Source organism: Mauremys mutica, chromosome 19 (genome assembly GCF_020497125.1).
Source record: "Mauremys mutica isolate MM-2020 ecotype Southern chromosome 19, ASM2049712v1, whole genome shotgun sequence".
NCBI lineage: Eukaryota > Metazoa > Chordata > Testudines > Geoemydidae > Mauremys > Mauremys mutica.
The window spans coordinates 20,183,032-20,209,353 of NC_059090.1; the positions used below are offsets into that span (position 1 = coordinate 20,183,032).

The 26,322-nt window shown below is 42.6% G+C and overlaps 1 protein-coding gene across 1 annotated transcript; it reads left to right on the forward strand.

The window, feature by feature from the left end:
• On the forward strand, positions 1-25,735 carry CA4 (carbonic anhydrase 4). Its single transcript, XM_044993601.1, has 8 exons — positions 1-89; positions 16,469-16,522; positions 17,629-17,799; positions 21,427-21,584; positions 22,344-22,436; positions 23,000-23,063; positions 23,758-23,921; positions 25,392-25,735. Exons 1-8 carry the CDS (start codon positions 32-34, stop codon positions 25,578-25,580), a joined length of 951 nt encoding a protein of 316 aa, XP_044849536.1. The 5' UTR covers positions 1-31; the 3' UTR covers positions 25,581-25,735.
• The last annotated feature ends 587 nt before the right edge of the window (positions 25,736-26,322 follow it).

Consider the following 26,322-nt stretch of genomic DNA (forward strand, 5'->3'; position numbering starts at 1 on the left):
CACTGATCTTATCTAAAATCGGAGATAGATAATGGAATTGCTTTTCCTTGTTCTGCTCTCTCTGCACATTGCCAAGACAGCAACAGCAGGTAAGAAGACCATGCTGTTCTGCCCACCCCTGGGTATCAAGGTTACTCATATTTGATTATTTGAATTTTGAGTACCACTGCATTCCGTTCAAACTCTTTAATGTTTCTATATGATAAATCTGAGGTATGTATGTGTTTGTTTCTCTCTCAGGTCATTTATGGCTTGGTATCACAAGTGGATTTATTCTGACTGTTTTGTTTTATTTTACCTTTATGGTTATACTATTTGTTCACCCCAAGAAAATCCAACAGGTTTTACTTTACCTCTATATGTAAATAGAAATTCCGAAGATTCAGTAAAAATGTATTTTCTTTGCCTGTGTACTATGCTGATTTAAATGGCATACAACTATAAGTAGCCTACTTATTCTATTTTTCTTCCAATAATGCTATGGTCTCTTTATAATGTAAGAAATGAAATAATTCAGGTTCTCTCTCTTTGTCTGATGTTATTTTAGCCTGATAGAGCCATATATTTGTTTAAAAAATAATATTTATAATTCTTTATGTATTTAATTAAATTTTACTATCCACTGATGATGACTGTATTAATGCCAGATAATGATCTATAATCAGCACTTCAAAAATGTCAGATGGCTTTTGTATGCTTATATTGGATCAGGAATGCAGTACTATTCAATAATATCCTTTCCCATGTAAATATCAAAGTTAAAAATAAACACAACAGTCCTTAGGTAGTGATGAAGGCTCTGAGAGTTTTTGTCCTCAAAAGGAGTAGGCTGCATCATTAACAAAAAAGATTCAATATTATCGGATGCATCTAACGTCTTGCTGCACTATGACAGAGAGTTTGTTAAAGGGATACAGCTTTTAACAAGATAACCCAGCTCAAGACCCACTGGCAAGAGTAGCTGAACGCAGCAAATGTTGAATGTGACGATGACAGTGTTAAAACCTGAATAGAACGCTACCGAAATGGAGGGGTTTTAACCCCAATGAGGGTTTTTTTTAATTCTCCAAATCAACAATCAACTTTACCTTTTCTACATCCATCCTTTGAGAACGACACTGCAGTACAGTTGCAGCTGCTTAATCTGACTGGTGTGGATCTTCTGTCACTTAAGGCTTCCAATAACCTCCTTCCTATAAACCTCCCCATCCACATCTAGTACAGATGCACTCACACAACAAGCCTCTGCTTTTCAAAGTATTCAGCAACTAATATATCTCCCACTTGGTTCAAAGTCCACAGCTACTAACACACATCTCTCTGACTGCACTCTTGGAGGGCTGTTTTTGATAAAAGATCGTTGTGCTTTTAAATAAGAGACAATCTAGAATAGTTGGCTTTATTCACAAGACAGAGCTTAAGTTACTAGGGCTCTGTTTATACTTCTAGGGGGTCTCCCTGCACATGAGTGATCAGAGCTGGACTAACAGCAGGTTTGATGGGGCCGTAGCTTGGGGACCCCAAGTGGTAGGAAGCCTTGACCTTTGGTAATAGAATAACACCACCACCAGCACCAAGCTCTTTTCATGCATACATCTTGAAGTGCTTTACAGAGTAGGTACATTAAGTATTATTATCCCCATTTTATCAATGGGGAAACCGAGGCGCAGAGCTGAAGCAACGTTCCCTAGGTCAACCAGAAGCCAGGAGCAGATCCAAGAATAAAACCCAGCAGTCCTAACTCTACGGCAAACATCCTACCCCGGCCCATGTGGTCTCTCAGTATGGTAGCATCTCATGAAACATCAGAAATAATTTAATGATGTTAATCGGCTCCTACATATCTATCATTATTCCACCATCAACAGCAGCATAATGTGCCCCCAAAGCATCCCATCTCAGTGCCTCCTGGGGACCACTGGTTGGGACAAGACTGAACAGGACAGATCTGTGTGAGATCTGGGCAGCTTCAACAGAGACATTCAAAACCTTTTGAGAGAGGATTGTTTAAAACCATCTGTAGTACCATCACCATTATAGTCCAGACGCTATGTAACAGGAATACAACTGCCAAAGTGGGGATAGGGAAATAATTTCTGCCCAGGGCATATTAGCAGGAACCTTGGAGTGTCTTCACATTTCCCTTGAGCACTGGGAATCAACCATTTACAGATTTACCACCCCACACTATTAGTTTCTGGAATTTCAAAGGATATACATGTGGCAGACCTTATTCCTCTAATTCTCTATACTTATATCTTATGTATTTTTGATTCTCATGGAGGTAAAATTTTGTAAGCTACACTGTCTCTCTGGGGCCAAGCAAAGGCAAAGTATATGCTGTTTATAGCAATGCAATGCAGAGTTGCAAGGACAAAAAAATAAAACAGAGCAGAACAAATGAAGGCAGAAGAATTCTTTAACTTTTTCCATTTCCACTTACTGTGCCAAGAACTCTTTACAGACACATATTAATATTTCAGACCCAGCTCAGAGATGGCAGAACCATGATGCTGTCACTTTAAGATTTAATCTAAAACTAAGACGAGTGAGCGGTACACGAGAAGAACACACAGACAGGGTAGCGATGGAGAGCCAGGGAGGAAAGAAATCGCTGATAGCCCTCCCTGCCTATCCTCCCATCCAACGCACGATTAAATATCACTAACAAGTTATAAAAACATGATCTTCTCCCAGTAGTTACCTTGGCCATTACAACACAGGCAGACTTTTGATCTTAAGTTTATATCCTTAAGCAGGATACGTTCTTTGGTGCTTCCTTTTCTTTCTTCCTTGTAAGCATGCAGCAAGTGGCTGTTTGCATACTTGCAAAGCCTTATCTGAGTTGGCCTGTGACCGTTCATACATATCTACAGCTTGACTAACTCTTACTCAGCAGACCCATTGTAAGAATGAAGGAAGAAAAACCCACGTTCTGCAGGTTACTGAGCATGTGCCAAGAACCGGAGACTCTCAGCCCGATATTTTACTGTCCTCACTATTCTTCTCATGGCCCTGGAAGTCTGAACCCCAGGCTTCAGTCATCATGGGAATTGATAGCTCCACAATCTATGCAGTGACGATGAGAATATTTAACATTTATATAGTGCTTTACAGCATCAAAGTGCTGTAAAAATATTAACACATCTAACTTCCCATTAAACATCAATCCTGCAACTAATCATTAACTAATAGGTGCGATTATTAAGGGAGTAATAACTGAGCTTTGGATAAGCCTGCAGAATAGGCAGCAGCGTAGCCCACTTGGGATGGAGATTTGGCCCACAACTGAGGGCTCCTGTGAGCAAGAGAAAGGCGTGGACAGACTGCATGGCAAAGAGACAGAAGAGGGATATGAGGGGAGGAATACAGGGGATGTTAAGACATATTTGTTCATCTCCTTAGGATTATGGTATGGTTGGAGGCTGTGGAAGTGCAGCAACTTCAGTCTGATTCACTCCTTAATACTAAAAGTCCAACAAAAGATAAAACAAAGCAGCACAGACATTATAGTGTTTCATACAGTGGAGACAGAGACCTAGACGGTTTGTTCTTACTTAGTCGCTTCCATTTTTATGAGATAACCTAACTGTGGCAGCCATGGAGACCACACTATGTACTACCTGGTGTATCTGAAGTTGTCCCCACTTGCAGCCATTACCAGGTGTACCACGTATTCAGGCACAATATAGCCTTTGAAATGAATATACTTTCAGTGTACTGAAATAAAATGTAACAAGCTACGGCTAGATTGCATGGTTAGAAGCCTCAATTGCTCTTTCATTAAGGAGTGTTTTGTGTGTTCTTACTGGCAGTATGGCAGGAAGGGTATTATAGCCATGTATGAAACAAACCTTGAACTGTTTTGATCCTTTACAAGCCACACCCCTCTAGCCAGACAGACATGGCTTCCTTACATACGGCAGAGAAGGAAGAAAACGTAGCTTCTGATAAGCCCACTGTATATCCCTCTTTGGCAGTCTTGTAAAAGGATTTCAAAGCACAATCTTACAGATACCCCTGTCCCCATCAAACTTTAGGAGTGAATTCAGAGCCTGGTTCTGCAAAGCCTCCTGCAAGCCCCATTGTTTAAGGGGTTGTCTACACATGGAGTTATTTGTGAACCACTCCTTGTGCAGATGCTCTTATTCTGGAATCAGAGTGCCTTGCTCTTGTTTATCTTACTAATCAATTCATTCATTCATTAAGCTAAACAGGAATAAGGCACTCTGATTCCAGAAAGAATATCCACACATGGAGTTATTCTGGAATAGCTATGGTGCTTTAAATTCACACTGCACCTTAATCTGAATTAATTTTCAAAATGTAGACAAGCACTTAAAAGATTAGACAGGATCAGTTCCTTAGCCTCCCTCACAGTATGAAACAAGTTCTGCCACACCAGCAGCTCTGGAACATTCATGTCTTTTTAACCACTCAACAAATATTGCTGATAGTGCACCAGCGGATGCCTGACCCCACAGTCAATGGACCAGTACAAATCCTCCCTTGCTGGATATACACTTTATCTCCTAAGACAATAAAGGCATTAAGGATCGCAAGAGAATGCATTCTTTGCTGTGCCAATGCAACCAAGGGCATATCAGTTTAAAGTTCACAGGTTATTTCTCACTGCTTTGCAGTTTGTCCCTGGTAATATTTAAAGACGGGGCAGAATTTCTTCTTGTACAAAGCAGAGTCAACATCATTAATTATACTAATTTTTAAGGCTCAGCTTTCTTGTTGTCAGTACATTGCACTGTCAACATTTTGTATTAACTCACCCTGTTTAGCTCCCTCTCAAGTAGCAGTGTAGCTGCAGCACATTACATGCTTCTCCAGCATCCACAATGGGGCGTCTCCCCAGTGCTCTTCAATCCAGTACACTCATCCTGCAGGAGGAAAGGGAACATCAGATTAGCCATGCAGGGGGAAAATGACATTTCCCATCATTTTCACTTCCAAGATTATTCCCCCCGAAAGCACCTTCTGCTACAGCAAAGGGTGCCAATGCCAAGAACCTGGATAGACAGATACACCATTCATAGGAAGCATAATTTCAAAACAGAGAGAGCAAATGCTGTGCACCATCATGATAGCTAAGGCAACTGGAGGCACTTCTGCTCACAGTCCTTAGATTTAAATTCTGGAAGCAGAAGGGCATGTGAAACTCACTCCCTTTGACTGTTCACGAAGCCCAAATGTTCAGGCCTTCAGCATATGTCCCAAGGTTCATCTTCCCAGTAAACACGTCCAAGACTTTGGGCTTTGTATTAGGGATTTTTCTTTTGCTTGGAGTGGGAGATTGGCGATCATTACTACCCATTCTCCATATATGGGCTCTACTGGACGTTCTGTTTTTAAAGGATACAATATGCCCAGAGGCCCCTTATTAGATTTTTCACTCACATTTCTATGCAAGTTGCAACATGTACATAAAATAACTGCAAAGCTAGCCGAATGTTACAAAAGAATTCTATTCCTTCTCTTTGTTGTTAGTAGTAATAGTGTTGAATAGGGCTCCCAAACTTTACCTAGCACTAACCCTAAATAAAGGAAGAGAAACAAGATACTGTAGAGAAGCAATTCACCTTAGCCCTGCATATCTATTTAACGCCAGCTTCCTTCTTTGATAAGCCAATCAACCTCAACACAATAGCTTATCATTACAAAGGAATTTTATTGATGGGACAAGATCATAGGTCATGGCTGGAAAACAGATTTTCCCTCGCCCCTCACACACAGGCAAAAAATTAGAAATATTTTGAGTTATATTTTAGAAACTTCCCATCCTGCTAAAGCGACAAGATGATTTGGTTCTTTCTTCACCTGGCAGTGAGCTAAGGGCTTACAGTTCTTATAGGTCATATGAGATAAGTATATGGCTGTGTATGTGGATGATTAGCTAGATAGACCGATTAGATAAATATATGTACAGCTCCACCACTATGATAACATTTTTCTTCAGGCACCCACTCCTTAACGATCTGGGTGGCTGATGCCTTTTAAAAGAACAGGTCCAGCTCCTTGTGCTCAAACAGGCACTCCCAGTTTGGCCACTTAAGAGGGCAGTGCAGCAGCTGAGGCAATGAAGAACCAGGCTGTCAATAAGGAAGGAAGAACTGGAGCTGCGGGGAATTCCCTAGGTGGGCTGCCAAAGTCCAAGAGGCATGGCAGAGGGAACTGCCTGGGGGAAACGTACCTCCTGGGATAGAGCCCTGGGAGGCAATGGTCAGTTTAAAGAACAAGAAAGATTCTTGCATTCAGTCCTGAAGCAGGAGCGGGTGTGGCAGTGGGTCCCTTGTGAGCTGGGGACAAGCCAGCATCTTACACGGACCATGAAGAATAAAGTTATCACACAAAGGGAGGAAATATTGGGAACTGGAGAGACTCGGTTGAACAGATCTCTGTCCCCAGCTGGTAAAGCTACACCACTCTACAGTTAAATATTGGAGGCTAAGTCTACCCATCAAGGCAGAGAATGAAAACTTCCCTGGAATGAGCAGTACTTTCACTGATAGGGGTTTCCTTCCCCCTTCCCCTAAAACAAGCTAACCCAACACAACCAATGCTGATGGCGACTGACCCCTAAGCCATTGCATGCAAAAACAGTGCTAATAGAGTTAAAATTCCTTCCTGGTGTACCACTGTTAGATGCAGGCGAGTACACCAGGGATGAATTTCCCCGCAGTGTTACAATACAGCAGTAACTAGAAGTACAACATACAGGTCAGTTTGAGTATTTTTTTTAACGTAATGTCAGGAAGACTAACATAATGTTAAGAGCTATCAAAAGAAGGATTGTGATGCTGGCAACCCAGGTACCAGCTTATGCCAAGGTCTCCATGTCTCACTTGGATACTGACAAATATATAGCTGGAATTAGACTGCCTCACCTGGGTGTTAGTATTGTTAAAAAAATATATAGTTATAAAATATATAGAGTAATAAAAAGGGTAGTTGGCGGTTAGACTTTATTGAATGTTTGTAAGTTGCTGCGTGCTTTAAACTCACTTACAATACCTGTATCCCGTACTGTAAGGTAATAGTTAAGTGTTTGTATTGCAATTCTCTCTAACTGTGTAAATCACCAGACAGGACAGCGATATGAATTAGTGTGAAATGCTGGCTTCCAACAGAAAGTGTTAGGCCCTGCACAATAGAAAAGGCCAATTGACACCAGACAAACTAGTGTGGAACATCAGAGGACAAAAGACTTTGCTGATTGTTCTCCCCACCCTACGGCCGCCCCAGCCTGCCCATGAAGAGGAGACGTGCAAGTGATTTCCTCCCACCAGCTGAGCTGGCAGCTCAGAGAAAGGGGAAAGGAAATAAAAATCCCTGACAAGAAGAAACTGTATCTCTGTACTGCTTGGATTCCTGAGGGCAAGATTTTTGAGGCATAAACAAGAGATTCCCCAGTGTTTAGCCTGGAGTAGCTCTAAGGAACATATCGAGCTTGCTTATTATAGAAGCTTTTATTGCCTTTTGAAACTCCAGACTAACTCATTGGTGTGCATGTTTACCTGCTTTAACTTTGCATACAATTCTCTTATTTCCTTTACCTAGTTAATAAATCTTTAGCTAGATTATTATAGGATTGGCTATAAGCATTGTCTTTGTTGTGAGACCTAACGTGCAGCTGTCCTGGGGTAAGTGACTGGTCTTTCGGGGCAGGAAGTAGCCTGAATACTGTTGTGATTTTTGATGTAAGGGACTATCACAAAGGCACCTCACACTTTGGGGCACCTAGGGCCATAAAGGCTTTCCAAATCTCCTTGTGTTTAATCCTTGTGTTTAACAATAATGAATAAATAACACCACATAGCATTTTTCATCCACAGATCTCCAGACACCTTACAAAGACGGGTAACCGCTCATTTAATCTCTCTCTTGTATAGGTGGCCACACTAATGACAAAGAGGTCAAGGGACTTGCCCAAGGTCACATAGTAGATCACTGGCAAGGACTGGGACTAGAATCTAGGTATTCCGATTCCCAGTCAAGTGTGGTATCCACTAAACTGCTTAAACAGCAGAGGGTGGGGTTCTGACTAAACGGAGCTGCCCCTTTCCCTGTGCCTTCCTTGGTAGCTAAAACAAACGATAATGTTCACAATAAAAAATAAAACAATAAACAACTGTATTGTTTCATGGCTGCATTGGAGCCAAGAAATACTTTTAGTCAGGAAACTAGTGACAAACTGGACAGGAGTAGAAACAGAGATAAGTGACCACTTATTTGCCAAATGCACAAACAAGACTCCCTGAATGTAATGGATGGCTGCTACCTTGAACTTTGTGTAGGAAGAAGAGGCCCCGAGGCACAATACCCTCTGGTGTAAAACACCAAGGAAGTGAATGGAGTTACACCCTGTACGTGTTGCATCACAGCTTGACCCAGGGTTAGCCAAAATGCAGCACAAGGGCCTAATATGGTTCACTTGGCTGTTCTGAGCCTCAGCTGCCTTCGTCTGTTACAAGATGCAGGTCCTTCTATGCAGACTACAGGTCTCGTAACAGCCACCCAGCTCAAAATGGAGCATGGCGGGCTGGGCCTTGGCATCTCAAAGACAGGGTTGCCAACGTTCTAATTCCAGAAAACCAAATGCCCTTGCCCCACCCCTGCCCTGCCCCTTCCAGAGGCCCCACCCCTGCTCACTCCATCCCCCCATCCCTCCGTTGCTTGCTCTCCCCCACCCTTGCTCACCTGCTCATTTTCACTGCAAGGCCCAAACAGGCATATTTATTCTTTTGACAGATGTATTATGCTATGTTCAGGTTTTATTTGTTACAGGACGCTAGAGCTGGCAGCAAAATAGTCAAAAAGGGCAATTAAAAAAAAAATTCACAAAGGTTTTCATGATTCTTTCCCTCCCCTCTTCCCATGTTTTGTAAGCAGCTCCATGCTTTTTGTTCACTAAAGCTACTGTAATTTTATGTGTGGAATTAGGACCACACATTATCACAGCTGCACTGGGTCTATTAAAGGCCCTGAATCCATAGAGCACAACCACAGAAATGCACCTGTCCAGATACCTATATAAATAAATCTGTAGAAACTGACTCCCACACCTACATGCAGAGACACACGTGTATTCATGTGTGCACATCTAGCAGGCACTAACGCAGATACTGCCACATTACTTCTTACTACAACTGTTGTTTAGTGCCTAGAGACCCCAACTAAGATCAGGGCTCTGGGGTGGTAGGTGCTGGACACACACATAAAAAGAGAGAGGCAGTAGCAAGGAGTTTAAAATGTAGCTAGACAAAGGTGGGGAGAAATGTATGATCCGTTGGCTCTTCTGCAAAAACTAGTCAACAACATTCACTTTTTAAGAAATAATACATTTCTTTTAGAGTTCCCTTCTCTTTAAAAAACTTGTTATGAAATGAACACACACATATTTTATGTCATCAATTTGTGTGTGCTCAAGCCAGCAAAAGGAATAAAAGTCAAAGAGTTAGGCTGCAAATTTTATTCACACAGGTACACACACACACACAAGGCAATACACGCACCTCCCTACACAAAGACACGCAGTCGCTTACATACAGTGCATGCCTGCGTGCACACACTTGCCTACACAGAGAGACTTTTTCCATACACTTTTGCAGGGGCTGCCTAAATCACCCAGCTGGGAAGGGAGGAGGGTTGGCTGGAGGGGAAAAGATGGAGGTGGGGATGGAGGAGAGAGGGGAGGGAGGGAAAGAGGCCAAGGACGAGAGCAGGGTGGGGGTGAGAGAGGGAAGTGAAGGCGAGAGGAGCGGGTGTGGGGTGGGTGGGATGCAGGGGGAGGCAGAAGGCTACAGGTGCATGGGGATGTGGGGGGCACAGGGGTGTATAGGGACATAATGGGAGTGCAGCAGTGTATGGAGGTGAATGGGGTGCAGGGCTGGGATGGGCAGGATGGGATGGGACGGGGGAGGGATGCAGTGAGGGGGATGGGGGTGCAGCCCCATTCCCCGCACTCAGAAATGGGGATACCCACACCCCCAACTCCTGGGTGCCAGCGATGGGGCAACAGACTGCGGTTCGCTGCAGCTCAAGCCCAGCCCTGCGAGGAGAAGAAGAGGCCGGGCAGCAGCGGGAGAGGCATGTGCCACGCGACCCCTCAACAGCCGCCTGCGGAGTGCTTGAGTGGCGCTAGTTCCTCCCTTGCCCTGACCCACCAATGGGAGCTGCGCCTGAGGGCAGGGCAGCACGCAGACCCCACCCCTGGCAGCCCCTAAGGCTAGGAGACGGCTGCTTCCCGAGCCAGGAGCTGCGAGGTCCGTGGCGCGGCGGCTAGCAGGGAGCCTCGCTGCGGCGCCGCGTGAACCGGACATTCAACGGCCCGGTCAGCAGCGCTGACCGGAGCTGCCAGGATCCCTTTTGGACTGGTCCAAAACCGGACACCTGGTCACCCTGCTCGAAGGGCAGCACCGAAGAGAATAAATTGCAAGCTGCTCCATTCTGGGCCAGTTCTGGCTTTTGAGATCCTGGCCAGACTCAGGCTACGTGTGGATGCTCATGGCTTAGCCCATTTGTGCCAATCAAACTGGAAAAGTTTGGGGAACCAGGCTCTAAATCCCTCCAGCAGAGAGTTTAACCCGGCTGTTGGGTTCTTCCAGCATCAGTGAGAGTGATTCAGCAGGCATCCTTGAAGCAGACGCTTGTGGGAGGGAATATCAACATTGCAGTTACAAAGAAGCATTTCCTTGCATTGTCCTGGGCAGAGGCCGTAAAGAATACAGCAACCTTGGAAAAGTGGAGGCTGATGGAAAAAACATCTTATTGTAAATAAGACTAGGGAGACCTTTATCTACAAGCTCTGCTCCATCACCTCCTGGCTTTTAGGCCTTGGATGTTTTAGGAAGCAGGTTCCATTCCCTCTGGAACTCTGTATAACTTAACGGGAATTAGAAACTCATTCAAGTTCATTGTGACTTGAAAAGAAATTAAATGGATTCTAGTGTTAGTGAAAGATATCTAATCAACAGCTCCGGGGAGAGCAATTCTCCATTTATAGTACAGTACCACCAGCTCCAGAGTAACTGTTCCACCACCAATGTGGTGACTCTTCAAAGTAGCCAATCAAGTCTGCTCCTGTCCTAAGCATTCAGGGTGCATCCAGCAGGAAGCAGAAGCAGTGGGGAGGCAACAGATGGTGGCCAAGAATCTCCTGGATCTGCCCCACTCATTGCTAATGTGATCAACAACAGAAGGGTGACAAGAAAAAGGGTAGTAGGAAAAGGAGTTATGAGGTCAGAGGAAGGGGAAAGAGAATGAGGGAGGGACCAGAGGACAAAATGGGAACAGGAGAAAAAGGGGGTTGAGAGGAAGTGAGGGAGGAAGAGCAGAGAATTAGAAGGATCTGCGAGACGCAAGAGGACTTACGAGAGAGGAAAGACCCAGAAAAGGATTTGGACATGGCTATGAGGCGGGGAGGGGCAGGATAGATTGGGGAATTGGGATCACAAGAGAAACCAGAATGAGATAGTTTAAACAGGATTAGGAATTGGAAACCAGGGAGACTGTATTTGAAGGCTGTATACACCAGGGAAGGAAAGGAATTGTTTAGAGTGTTACTAGGAGTGAGGGATACAGATAAGCCAAGGGAAAATGTAAACTGTACACCAGGAAATATTTCCTGACGGTAAAGTGGGAGGAGCCCCCTGCTTTAGATATTTAAAACTGAACTAGACAATACACGCTAGGGGATAATCGCGCCATAGTCCATGAGTAACAGGCTGGAAGTGATCTCCATCATCATTTCCAACTTAGTCAATTAAAGGTTCAGAAACTGAATCCAGTGGGTGAAGGGAACTTTTACAACTCAAAGTTCACATACACAGGGAGAAATCACGCCTTTATCAAATACTGCTTCATAATGCAAATTCTTCACTAACCTAGGCGGGTTTCTGGCTAAGTCATAAATACACGAAACATCCTGGTTATCAATTGTTTCTTAAGAAAATAAAGAAGAAAAGTCTTATTCACAACCAATATTAAATATTAAAATTACTGTTTACTAAGGAATCCTTGTGACCTGTTCATTGTGAAACCCACATTCAGATTTATTGACTCTTTTTTCCTGAAGAATTCCTGAGTATTTAGCCTGTAATATGATCTGTCATTCTAAACCGCAGCTGTGATACTCAGTTAGGAAAAGGCTACATCCCTATTAGTAATTTCTGAACTTCTAAAACATTCATGGAAGGTGCCCTAGGGTTAAATGCAGATCCAACTTGTACAAACAAATTATACAATCCGTATACAAATCTAAATTATATGCCTCAGTGCATTCGACCTGTAGTAAATATAAAGCAGCAGAGCCTTCCTGAAGTCTGGAGTTTCTCTCATCTTCTCTAGTTATTTTTCAGCATCTGGACATACAGGTTCCTTGGTTAAAGATCCAAGGTTTTTCTGATGCATTCACCTGCCCACTGGGAACTGGACGGAGACCCACAAATTCTTTTGACACAGGTCACCAAATAGGGTGTCAAAGGACATTTGATCACATTGGTGAATTGGGCTGGATTCAAACAGGTGATGAAAGGATCCATCCATATCCCACTACCCATTTCCAGAGGCATTTGCTTCCCTGGCATAGAGGTGTGGGGATAGTGGATTGTGATTTTTAACACCGTCCTGGCAATGCCTTTTTGCTCCCAAGAGGATTCCCCGTGTCCCTCTATTACCCTGTTTTCATGGCTTTTTTCCCCATAGTCTCCAAGCTCCATGTCAGAGCCTCTGCCTTTCTAGCCAATGAAATATGCATTTGATACATGCATCCCTCAGCTCTAAATCACTTTGTATATTATTAGACTGCAGCAACACCTACCCAGTCATGAACCAGGACCCTACTGTGCCAGGTGTATATAAACAGTCCCATGCCCCCTCGAGCTCACAATATCTGAACCGGAATGTGTTAGAGAGTCCCACTTTTGTTTGACAAGTTACCTCCCCAGCAATGACTATCTAACATGTATATTAGCCTTAATCAGATCATTTCTGGGCAGACAAAGGGAAAATAATCACTTAATGTCTGAACCAAGGTTGCTCTCAAGGTGCAGTAGTTCTTTTCCAGCAGTTCCTGGGAAACACACTCTAAAGAAAGCAGCCACTGCAGTGTGCTTGAGTTCACTGCACTATGCAACTCTGGGGCAGTAATTGTTAAAGCACATGCTGAGCCACTGTGCTAGCTGGAGATGCCAAAAATACTTTGGCAGCCATTCATCTCTGCAACGATAGTGAAAATTAAAAAATATAATTGTCAAATGCCATGCAGGTTGACTTGCCCAGCATCTGCTAGGCATTTATTAATTAAGCTTCTTCTGATTAAGTTAACCAGCCATCCCATCCCATCTTTATTGTGTCACATTTTACTGTCTCATAATATAGAAGATGTGTTGGTTATCAAATGTGGAGGTGTGGCAATTCTTTCAACGAAGATGGGCTGGAATCAAAACCCTAGATACAATCAGTTTGGAGAAAGCCAGAGCTAAACATTTTGTAAATTTTTAAATGTTTGGTAGAACTGGTCAAAAATTTTGCATGCAGAAAGTCTTCCTGCCAAAAAATTAAGATTTAGTTAAAACCTCAATTTTTTCATGAAAAATGTCAATGCAAAATATTATTATAAAAGCTCTAATTAAAATGTAAAACATATTCTTCTTATAACATGAATACCGGTATATATATTTTTTTACTAAATTAGTTTAGTTGTGACATTCTGAGTAAGTTTCCCAGACCTGAAGGAGAGCTCTGTGTAAGCTAAAATCTTTGTCTCTCTCACCAACAGAAGTTGGTCAAATGAAAGATATTACCTCACCCACCCTTGTCTGTCTAATATCCTGGGACCGACATGGCTGCAGCAACACTGCATTCATCCCCTAATGTCATCTATATCCCTTAATTTTCACACCTTTTTAAAAATCCCCACAAACCAGCATGGCCCTCCTTGCTGTCTGCCATCTCTGACAGAAGCAAGAAGTCTGCCCAGCTCTGCACTATTGTCATAAGTGTTGCAAGCACAGGACGCACAATCCTCCAGTATGTGCAGAGTCATAATACTGGGATGGCATGGCATTTACCATCAGTGGTTTTTACCAGGTAAAATCATGGTTTTTACCACTTTGGGAAAAACTAGTGAGTCCGAGTTTAAGGAATTTTCTATTTTAAAAACTGTTCCGTTAATGCATACCACATTACACTTAGTTTTAGTTACATATTTAAATTGTGGGTATATAAGGCACAGATTAGATTCATAGATTAATTTAGGGTTGTACAAATAAAAAGTAAAACTGCAGTGAGGGTACTACTAATGTATGTAATTATGATATTGAACATCAGAATGTACACATTATATATATATATATGGAGCTATACCTACCTCCTAGAGCTGGAAGGGACCTTGAAAGGTCATTGAGTCCAGTCCCCTACCTTCACTAGCAGGACCAAGTACTGTCCCTGACAGTTGTGGTTGGTTGTTTTTGTTTGCACACCCCAGATCCTCTAAGTGGCCCCCTCACTGAACTCACAACCCTGGGTTTAGCAGACCAATGCTCAAACCACTGAGCTATCCCTGCCCCTGGCTCAGTATTTTCTCAAGGAAGTTATATGGCATGATTCATATTTCAGTTTTCAATATTATATAAACAAACATCAAAAACATTTGATTATATGAAAGCCAATAATGCAGAGTTGTGCGCTTGAAGCATTAAGCAATCAGAAGCAAAGAGAGTTTCAGCAACCAGTCCAGGTCTGTTTGGCCATGCTGCGTTGTGTAGCAGACGACCAACTTTATCCTATGCTTGTTGGACGCTGATGCCATTATTTTCCCCTTTTTCCCGGTTTAAAAAGATATTTACCAGTGATCTGTCTTAAATTAGATTTTCCTGGGAAACTGCCAACCCTGCCATAAGAAAAACCAGATCAGCAGGGAACATGGTGATTTCTTGGAGGACAGTGTATTTGAAGCTGTGGTTGTCCGTAATGTCTGCCCTCAATGTTGTGAGGGGTGTGTGAAAGAAGGTGCTATACTGAGCTCTGCAGGGACTGCAAAGGGGGACAAGCGTAAGGTTCACAAGAGCTGGCGACATCCGCATTTGCTGATGGAGAAGCTCCATTATGTCCTTGCGCATCTTCCTCTGCTTTTCCTGCTGGCATTCCTGGGCCTCTCTCCTGTCCGTTCTTTCCTGCTCCAGACTGTCTGCGATGTTCACCCTCCAGGACCTTTACGCACGGTGTCATGCAGCACTAGCTTGCAGGATCTCATTGAATGTCATCCTGAGTCCTCTTCTTTCTCCTCCTTATCTGGCTCAGGTGTTCCACAGGTGTGGAGACAAATTTAAGTGTAGACAACAACCAGGTCAACACAAAGCAGCTTACGTTGACCTAACTGTGGCACAGAGCCTGAAACAGCAAAAATAAGAAGCTCCAGAGGGAAACTCTTGGGCATACTGAGTGAGCTGGAATGAGGAGAGGGCTTTATTTCTTAAGAAAATTTCTTATTCCACCATATCATCTTTAAAGATCTAACTTTTTTTTGAAAAGATTCCATCCCTGTTAGGTTGAGATGATATGAGTTTTCTTGTACACAAGAACAAGGGACATTACATGAAATTAATGGGTGGCAAATTCAAAACTGATAAAAAGAAATACATTTTCCTCACAAGACATATTCAGACTGTGGAACTCCTTGCCACATGAAGTCATTGAAGCCAAGAATTTAGCAAGATTCAAAAAGGGATTGGACATTTACACAAGAATATCCAGAGTTATAATAGTTAATCCTAACATAGGTTTTGAAAGGGATATTAAACCACGTTTCAGGGTTGAAGCCATCTGTATCAGAGACCAGGATCAGACCTAATGAAGGGGGGGAATTATCCAACCTCTCCCTGCAGCAGGGTTCTTACATCTTCCTCTGAAGCATCTAGTATTGGCCACTGTCAGTACTGGACGCATGTCTGATCCACTAAAACAATTCCTATTTTCTGGTTTTGGATCTTTTAGTAAAAACTAGGCTTGCCATAGCTTTCAGCTTGATTTACACTATGGCTGGGGAATATTCACTAATGAGCTCTTTGTACAATCACAACATGTGTGTATGTCATCAGCCAGGGGTTCTCTCATATTTTGGAGAGCGGGACACATTTTAATAGAGAGATTATCTTGTGGACACCTCCCCTCCCCCAGGACCACCTCTTCTCCCATGCATGATCACTTAACATACTTTTGTCAACTATGGCAGTGGGAAAGTACCTGTGCACTATTAACTTTCTTTTAAAGCAATTTAGCAGCTGGAAATAAGGAGGAGTCGTCAAAGCTAAGTGGTCAGCTAGCTCTCTCCCCAGATCACCATACCAGAGCCAGTGTCTGTATCTGGCCATTCTGAAGTTAATCAACGAATCATACAGCTTCTCATTTTAATGCAATTTTGTACAGTTTGTCTGAAATGTTAATTTCTCTGTTGCAGGTGACAAAGAATGGTGCTACCTATCACAACTACGCACTCAGCCCGAATGTACAGGTAATTCTAAGCAGTTTATTTCTGAAATCATTTTAGTGCTGTGCTGTTTTACAAAGGCCTACTTGCAGCAGTGATACAAATCTTCCCACAACAGTTTCAGATACCACATGCCTCCATTCTAGGGCCAAATTCATTACTATGGTAAACAGGTGCAAGAACATGGATGTCAATGTAGTAAATCTGATTGTATGTCATCAGAAAGAGGAAAACCCAGTCCAATTGAGTTAAATGATTATTAGGATATTTAAGAGAAGGGACAAAGATATGTTAATGACCAATGTTTGTTCTGGCTACCAATTTTGTTTTGGCTGAAGAAAATGCTGCCAATATAAGAAGAAGTGGATTTGAAGTGCATCTGAAGAAGTGCGTTTTTTATGCCCAAATAAATCTGTTAGTCTTTAAGGTGCCACTGGACTCTTCATTGTTTTCCTGCCAATATAAAAGGAACTTACAACATACCCGAAAGAGAACCACCCCAGCAGGTCACAGGCACCAGGCAGGCAATCCCTTAAAAATACTTGAGGCCTACATTAAGAAAAGTCTTTGTATTTTAACTGGAATTGTACCTTTTGTTTTACTTCAGCCCAGTGATATAACAGCCGGCTGTACCACATTCGCTCCTTTGCTCCTACGCTAGCCATAGCATCTAGTCTCACCTAGGCTGAGATGTAACATAATGGGAACAAAATTCAGGCATTCCAGGCTCTCCGTGCTGCCTTCAGCAAACACTAGAACATAGATCTGCATCCCTCCTTTTTAAATACATTCCAAGATACACGTTACAAATTTTTACTGTTTACGATCAATTAGCTAAGTCCGACACAGGCATGCTTCCCATTTAATAGGGCATTGTTACACACTTCATCTGCTTACATTTTCCAGTTGCACCAATCAGTCGTTGTTGGGCACATTTCACTGTTTTGCATTTTTAAATATTTTGTAAACATGTCAAGGAACCTCCCTATTAAACTCTGCCAATCTCTGAAGCAAATTTTCCCAACCTCTGAAGCAAATGTAGATCTACCAAGGGGTAATTTGGCCTTATCGGGAAGGGATGAAGTCACTTTGTCCTTCAATGAAAGCCATTTTTCCTTCCTTTTAAACAGTACCCCATTTCTGGGATGAAGTGAATGAGGAGTGTGGAAAAGAGAAACAGTCACCTATCAATATTGTCACCAACAAAGTGGAGTACAAAGAGGACCTGAAGCCATTTACTTTTGAAGGCTATACCACCGATCAGTCCTCCCTTTGGCTCATAGAAAATAATGGGCATACGGGTAAGTTATGGCAATGAATGGGGTTTACCTATTTGCTGGGTTTTATTAGCTCCTTAACTGCTATCAGAAACATTTTCAGTGTTGAGATTATTTTCTTCACATGCTGAAGTTAATTGGCAAGAGCTGATTAATTAGCTATTTACAGATTCAGGTTTAATATTCTTCCAGGCTGTCTATCGGGAAGAAATATTACTGGGGATACTCTGTGGCAGTGCTGTGTTGCATCAGGTTATTAAGTCTTCAAAAGCTATTTGTAATTTTTTTAAACACTTAGTGGTGATTTAGCCCTCATATTGGACCAAAAATCACCCAACTACTTCTGTATTGGGGTCTTGGAGACACCTAGTATGTCAAAATTGGGGGTGGGGAAAATTGGGAATTGGGATACATTTAAAGCTGGTTTTATTGTAACCAGTGAACTATACAACTATGCACAAGTTAAAACTTTCCTAGATTCAGATACATACTATGCAGTACTTGTGGTCTAACTGACCCCATGATCAAACATATTTTAAAGAAAGCTACTCAATAGTGTCAGGGTCTAACTGACCCCACGTTTGAACAATGAAAATAGATAGCAACAACAATAATATAAAAGGCACAGATACAGCAAAGTAGCAACTAAATGGCCTAATACTTGGAACAAATGGAGCAAAAATAGGTGACAGGTTCTGAACATACAAAGTTTTTACACTTCGCACGTTTCTGACGTATTTTTCTGTCTTGTTCTCTGGACCAGATGTAATATTTTGTAACATCTTCCCCATTTCTCTTCCCCATTTGGCTCTGGATCAGTACCCAGCACATACAGATGCTGCTTCCCTAGAAGCCTGAGGCCAGGCTGCATCACTCCTTTCCTTGCACCAGTGGTTTCACCATTTCTGTACCCAGGTCCCTGGGAAACATCCATCACTGACTCAGAGATTTATTGTGCCACGTGCAATCCAACAAAATCCAAACAATATATGCATTCCAAAATGGAACATGCGTGTGCAATGCAACATTTAATTTTTGCCCCAGTAACAGCATCTGTCGAGTGTGAACTTGCCAGAAAATGTATCCGACAAATTGTGGCTTCCCCAGAAACTTTTCCTAGCAAGTGCAGGCTTCCCAGAAAATCAGTTTGATGGCACTATCTTCAAAGAAACGCAATCTGCTCTACAATTGTGATGATACATGAGGCAAATGTTATCTGGAGGCTCACAGACCAACAGACCATTTCAGTGCTTTTTTTTTTTTTGGAAAAACAAAAGACACTGAAACTGTGATGATAAAAACAAACAATGACAGAGGATTCATAAAATCATATAATAACTGCTGCCTCAAAGTAAAAATCATCTGATGCTGGAATACCTGCATAATTAATCTGGGGCCCAAATACCTTTTAAGTGACTGTTTTCGCTATGCTAAAACCACAACAAGTAGGATGATAAAACCAATGCAGAAAGACTGACCTCCTCCTACTTTGACAATAATGTATGAAGAGGTACAGGACTGGCGTAAAAATGTGTATTTATATTTCTGTGCATCCATTTTTGTCAGAGACACCCCAAAGCATAAGGAGAGTTGAAAAAACTGGGCTGTTGTCAAGAGAACCGGCTGCTTGACAGCCAGGCACCTAAGCTAAATGGCCCCATAGAAAAGTGCTCCCCTGGAGACAGCTGAAATTTAAAAAAGCACTTTACAGATGGATTGGGCAATGAGATTTTTGTTTTGAAACTCAATATTTAGGCAGATTGTCCACTTTAGTGGAAAAATCAGAAGAAGTTTGTAAGAAAAAAAAGTTAAGAGCCTTTTTGGTACATATAAAATTGTGGAATCTTCAAAGCATGGCTGATGCTCATAGAAGTGTCTTTGTATAAAAAATAAATGATTATAGAAACTGCTTACAACTTTAATTCCCTGACATGCAAAAGGGGGTTTGCAGCAGGGGGAGCAAAGCTCCTGCTGGTGCAATGAGAATAAAATTGGATGCAATTATTATTTTTAGATTTCAATAGCACCTAAATGCTCCGAGATTAGAGCCTCATTGCGCTAGGTGTCTTTCATACTCATAGTAAGAGAGTCAGGGCCCACAAGACCTGACAGTCTAAATAGACAAAATAAATGTTACTAATCCATTTTACAGACAGGGAAGTGAGGAACACAGCTATGAAATGATTCACCTAAAGACATACAGCCAGTCTTTGGGAGCCGGGTATTGAACTCATATCTTCCAAGTCCCAATCCAGGGCCTTATCTACCAGACCAGCCTTCGTCTCAGAGGTCCTAATTCCATCTCCTAGAGAGCACAAAGACTGCCATTTTCAAATGCATCACAAATCTCTCAAGCAGAGAAAGGTTAAGAGAAATCATCACTAGAAAATATTTTTATTCTTCCCAGAGATACATTTTATTCTCCTGTTAATACCAGTCCCAAACTCTGCTCCTACATGGGCTTCGCTTACCTAGTTTTACTCCATAACATTGGTTTTAACCTCTTTTCATCGGCAGAGCCCTTAAAAAAATGTCGAGTGGAGTTGCAGAGCCTGTTGGAAATCTTAGACATAGTCTGCAGACTCCCTGGAGCCCACAAACCACAGCTCTATAGTTAGACGGGTGTAAAGTGAAAGTGAGACCTATAGTTGAGACATAGTAACACAGTCTAACTATAAATCCTGCAAGACCCTCAAAGCAAATAAATATTGCAGTACACACAATAGGAGACAAAAATATAAACCAACAAATAAACCTCTTGGGACCAAGTTCACCTTCTAGAATGCAACTCTGTACATTTAAAGGGAAAAATCCCTGTTCCAACATCTCCTGTCTAGATAACAGAGGAAGAAACCTAGTGTTTGTCTTAAAAGTGAGAGAAGCACAGGCTCTTGCTTCTCCCCTGGTGACAAAACCAGTCACTTAGACACTCCCAGCAAGGAAGAGACTGTCTATTAACCTTACACTGCGTTGAAAAGACAGTATTGATTTATTTAAAAATTAAATTGAACAATAGATTGATTAAAAGAAAGGCCGATGAAGATGCTATCACACAAGCTCATTTAACTGGCTTTCACCAAAATAAATACAATTATCATCCATAGATTGCAGTACACAATTCGCTTCCGTTACGTAGCATTTTTCATCCATAGGTCTCCCCTTTACAAAGAGGTAAGTATCATTATCACCATTTTACAGATGAGAGAACTGAGGTACAGAGAGGTTAATAGCCTGGGCTGTAGAAGTGTCATGCACTTGGAGTTGCCAAAGACTTCAGCTGGAGCCACAGGTGCTCAGTACTTTGGCAAATCAGGCCCTAAGTGACTAGCACAAGATCATTAGGAAATCAAACTCTCAAGTATCTGAACTCCTAGTCTTGTGCCCTGGACATAGGGATTGGACTGTTCCCCATTTAAATCACATTTGAACCAGTACTCGGGAGTGTTCAGAGTCAGATCTGGCTCTGAAGTTCATTAATCTAGGTCACTCAATATAAAGAGCTGAGCCAAAGCATTGAATCCAAAACCCAGGGAACTTCTGGGAAACCCTGGATCCAGAGCTTTCGCAACCAATGCCCCTCGCTAGTTTCAACTCCTTTTAAAATAAGAGCCAAACAATTTTTTTTTCTTTTTAACTACTTGTTTTGACCAGTTAAGGTATCTCTTAGCGGATCAGCCAAGATTGGAGGCGGAGGTCTTCAAAATAAATACAATGCTATCGAGTTTCACTTCCACTGGGGCACTAAGCTAAACAAAGGATTCAGCCCTGGATCGGAACACACCATAGATGGAGAGAGATACGCTATGGAGGTAGGTGAGATTCTCTCTCTGTTAACGCAGCCAGGTCCAAGAACTCTGACTTCTTAACCTAATGTTGAATGAAATAAACCAACAGATTCTTTTGCAAGACTCCAGGAAGGGAATTAAAGAACTGAGAATGTTTTGAATTTATTGTTTGTTGAGCCCTGTGCAGAACACAGAGGAAAAACAATCAGGATCTGGAAGTTTTGCATGGCAAAGGCAAATGAGGACAGGCAGTAAAACCCAGGATTATTTAGCCTTCAGAGGAGGCAGTAGCAATTCAGGCTATAAAGCTTGTATCTCCTAGTCTCACACTTGCTTATTCAGACACTTCTGTTGTGACTGTGCAGTGACAGGTATAAATTCTTCGAATAGCAGAGAGGGAAATCCTACCCTCTGTAGACAAACCAGGTGGGCTTGATGCAGGAGGGTCCCAAGTGAGTTGGTGGGAGGAAATCACCCTCCACCTCAGATCATGGAGTAATAGTGGAACCACTGAAGATTCAGGGCGGCAGGAGCCCATAAGCTCCTCTTCTACAGATGCAGGGTGGAACTGCCTTTGGGTACGTCTTTGCAAATTCACCAGCTCCATATCTTCCACAGTGCCTCTCGCCAGCCACGGGCAGGGAGTGGCCCTGCCCCACCTCCACAGTAGAACAGCAGTGGTTTCTCCACACCCAGGGCACAGGGAAGGGGCCAGGATTGGCTGACGATAAATGGCTATAAAGAAAAGGGAGTAATAATTGACCTTTAATGCCTGTATTACAGCTTCATATAGTCCACAGGAAAGAGAGTTTCTCCACTACAGAGCAGGCAGTGGCCAATCAAGAAGGTCTGGCCGTGCTGGGGTTCTTTATAAAGGTAAGTTGCCAGGTTTTTTTTTAAATTGGCCACCTCAGACTGGCACCTACCAAAGCTTGGACCAAGTTGCAGGGTTTGGCTATAGAACTGGCCAGTACCCAAAGTTCCCCAATGTTTTCAGGGGCCCAGATCAACCATTTAAGTCTGGCCTCACCTCTAGTGCTTAGCGCATGTCTGCACTGTGATCAGAGAGACGTGACTGCAGCGCAGCACCTGTAGACACACCTGAGCTAGCTTTGATTTTGCAAGCAGCACAGGCTACACAAGCCCACCCAGGACCCTGGGTATGTACTCACAAATCAATCCTACTGCAGCTTCACTCCTATTGTTATTCGAGCTAGCTAGATCAAAGCTAGCTTGGGAATGTCTACGCATGCAGCAGTCACACCTCTGACTGTAGAGTAGACATATCCGCAGTGACTTCGTTATGTTCAGCTAGCTGATTTTTGTTCCGCTTTCTTTCCCACTTCTTTTCTGTTTCATTAATAATTAAATTAAAAGTTACATGGGGGGCATATGTCTGAGGAAATGGGTACATTTTCTGACTCAAAATATTGTTTCAGACCGGTGCAAAAAATGAAAAGTATGAACCTCTAATAGAGATGTTAAATGAAGTTGGTTTCAAAGGTAAGGAGCTTGGATTTATCATCATCGGGCAATCTGAATTTATTTAACATGATAATCATTATACATAGGAGTTGTAAAGCAGCCAGTCCTTCTCCTGGTACTCAAGTGAGATTCACACTTGAATTCACAGACAGGAGCATCAAGCCTAAGGTCCGGTCTACACAACAGAGCTACATCGGTATAACTACATCACTCAGGGATAGGAAAAAATCCACGACCTACCCCCCTGTGTCAACAGCGCTGCATTGGCAGGCAAGCTTCTCCTGCCAACATGGCTACTGCCTCTTGGGAGGTGGATTAACTAAGCCGATGGGAGAGCTCTCTCTGTCGGCTTAGAGCATCTTGATTAAAGCGCTATAGAGGTGCAGCACTGTTTTAAGGGTAGACTTGCCCTCAATTCAGAGGAAACTTGGAAGTGATTTTAAGCAAGGAAGCAGGGTGTGGTGCGCTCACACAAGGTGTCCGTGCTGTAGAGCTGTGCTGTGCAGGGGCTCTTGAGAAGGGCAGGCACAGTGGTTCCCTGGCTAGGCCCATCCAGTGGCCTCTGGCTCCCGCCTCCCCCACAACCAGCGATGGGGGACTCTGAGGGTGGCACTGCAACAGAGTTGGTGTAGCAGCCAGAGTTGAAGGGAGCTGTAAAAGTGAGCCTGTAACCATGCCCATTCCAGCTGATGTTTCTCCATTGTTTTCCTAGGGTCTCAAAAAAATATGACGTCTTTGCCCCTGGAATCGCTCATTCCAGATAAAAAGAATCTCACACGTTATTATCGGTACAGTGGCTCCCTGACCACGCCCAACTGCTACCAGGCTGTCGTCTGGACAGTATTTCAGGAGCCAATCATACTGAGTGAAAGTCAGGTAATTCATAGAGTTACAGCCTGAACAGAGTTACAGTCATTTTGTCTGTCTCACTCCCACTCCCCTCCCCACCTTCTTTTCTTCCCTCCCACATATGCTCTCTCACATGCAAAGTCCAATGTAGGATTGTCCCCTTCTCCATTACCTTCTGCAGTCCAGTCCTAAGAGACTCCAAATCAATGTCACCACAACAGATCATACACTGCCCAGCACGTTTGCCATCTGTCCCACCACTCATTTTGGTGAAAAAACAAAACAAAACTCGGAATCCTTCCCCACTCCAAGAAAAGGGGATGGACGTATACCATCTCTTATATGGCACTTTGCATACAAAGTTCTCAGAGCAATTCTCAAGGGAATGTTAGTATCGTCGCCATTTTAAAGGTGGGGAAACTAAAGCACATTGTAATTAAGTGACTTGCCAAAGGCCACACAGTGAATCAGTGGCAGAAGTGGGAACCGAATTCAGATGAATGCTAGTTCAGTGCTCTAGCCAATGCCCCATAGTGCCTCTAAATGAGGGTCTGAATCATCCCCTAACTTCAGATGTTTTGGAATGTGTTGCTGAATTGTTTCTGAGAACTGAATAATGGGTGACTGGCCTTTTAACTCTAGCCCCGTTTAGAATTTTCTTTTAACAGAACAGAATATTTTAAAATTATATCTTTGCATCCATCAAGTCAAAACCACCATTCCGTCCTGCTTCAACTTCAACCTGAATGGATTTATTTCTGCTTTCTATAAAGCAAGGGGTCATGAGGGTACTTACCACTATAATACCTTGAGGCAGAGCGGTCCAGTGGTCACGATCTGTTGGCGCTCCCGTCTCAGCTCTACCACAAACTCACTGAGTGGGCTTGGACAAGTCACAACCCCTCTGGGAGAGTTCCTCATCGGCAAACAATGACCACGATCAGTATGTCCACAGGGTGATACCCCATCAGACTGAGTCCGTAAGATTAATGATAGTTGCTCAGTGTTTGCTGAGAACCCAACACCCAGCCAGATGTGAACCAGTGCAATGGGGGAAATGAGAAATTGGGGGTGTGTTTCACAGCTGGCAGGAGCTGGCTAAATTCCTGCTGCAAGTAGCCAGGAGTTAGGCTCTAGAGAAGAACCAGAGGAGGTGAGGCATGTAATCTTGATCCCTGCAAGTTGTGTCACAGGGACCTGAGGGATGGGGGCAGGAGCTGAACACAGAGAAAAGCCCTGTCTTTCCAGGGTGGCTTGTGCTAGACAGGACTAGGATGTTTAGCTGGGAGGAAGTTTAAGGAGTCTGCCTGGGCTAGAAGGAAGCATCTGTCAGTGATCTAGGGGACAAGGTTTGGTGGCACGGTTTCCATTTAAGCTTTACTATACTCTTGTGGTTCAGAGCAATACTACAATGTGAGGCACTATAGACTTAAGATAGGACAATTCCCTTTTCTTTCCCTCAAAAAATAACAACTATTTTTGGATGGTGGTGTGCAGGTGGAGAACTTCTTGAAGCTTTACTTCAGTAAGGATAAACCATTACCCATGACTGACAATTTCCGACCTGTTCAACCTCTCGGTGACAGAATCGTGTACCACTCTGATGTCAGTGTCGTACAGCCTCCTGCAAAGGCTTTGTTGGTGGTCCCAACACTTATCTACATCCTGAGTCTTCTTTTCCAATGAACACTTGCCATCCAATACCAGGTTTCTGGGAGGTTAATTTTTTGTTTCAAGCACTTCTCTCCAGTTGAGAAGCCCTAGACTACAGCTGATTGTACAACATAGCCTTGGTGTTTTCCTTAACGCTTATCAATAGGAATTTATATTTATTTGTATATATATATAAAAATATAATAGGGCTGTCAATTAATCACAGTTAACTTATGTGATTAAAAAATTAATCACTATGAAAAAATTAATCGCAGTTTTAATCACAGTGTTGAACAATAATAAAATACCAATTTAAATGTATTATAAATATTTTTGGATGTTTTTCTACATTCTCAACTATATTGATTTCAATTACGACAGAATATAAAGTGTACAGCATTCACTTTATATTATTATTTGTATTACAAATATTTGCACTGTAAAAACTATATACCAAAGAAATAGTATTTTTCAGTTCACCTCATACAAGTACTGTAGTGCAATCTCTTTATCACGAAAGTGCAATTTGCAAATGTAATTTTTTGTGTTACATAACTGCACTCAAAAACAAAACAATGTAAAACTTTAGAGCCTACAAGTCCACTCAGTCCTACTTCTTGTGCAGTCAATCGCTCAGACAAACCCAGTTTGTTTACATATTTGGGAGATAATGCTGCCCACTTCTTATTTACAATGTCACCTGAAAGTGAGAACAAGTGTTTGCATGACACGTTTGTATCTGGTGTTGCAAGGTATTTACGTGCCAGTTATGCTA

Bases quoted from the DNA above. Each gene is read 5' to 3' on its own strand.
- CA4 (XM_044993601.1), top strand. From the start codon at position 32: ATGGAATTGCTTTTCCTTGTTCTGCTCTCTCTGCACATTGCCAAGACA. The intron at 21,585-22,343 runs GTAGGTGAGATT...CCTGTATTACAG, and splicing joins GAGAGAGATACGCTATGGAG to CTTCATATAGTCCACAGGAA. The intron at 23,922-25,391 runs GTAATTCATAGA...GGTGGTGTGCAG, and splicing joins TCATACTGAGTGAAAGTCAG to GTGGAGAACTTCTTGAAGCT.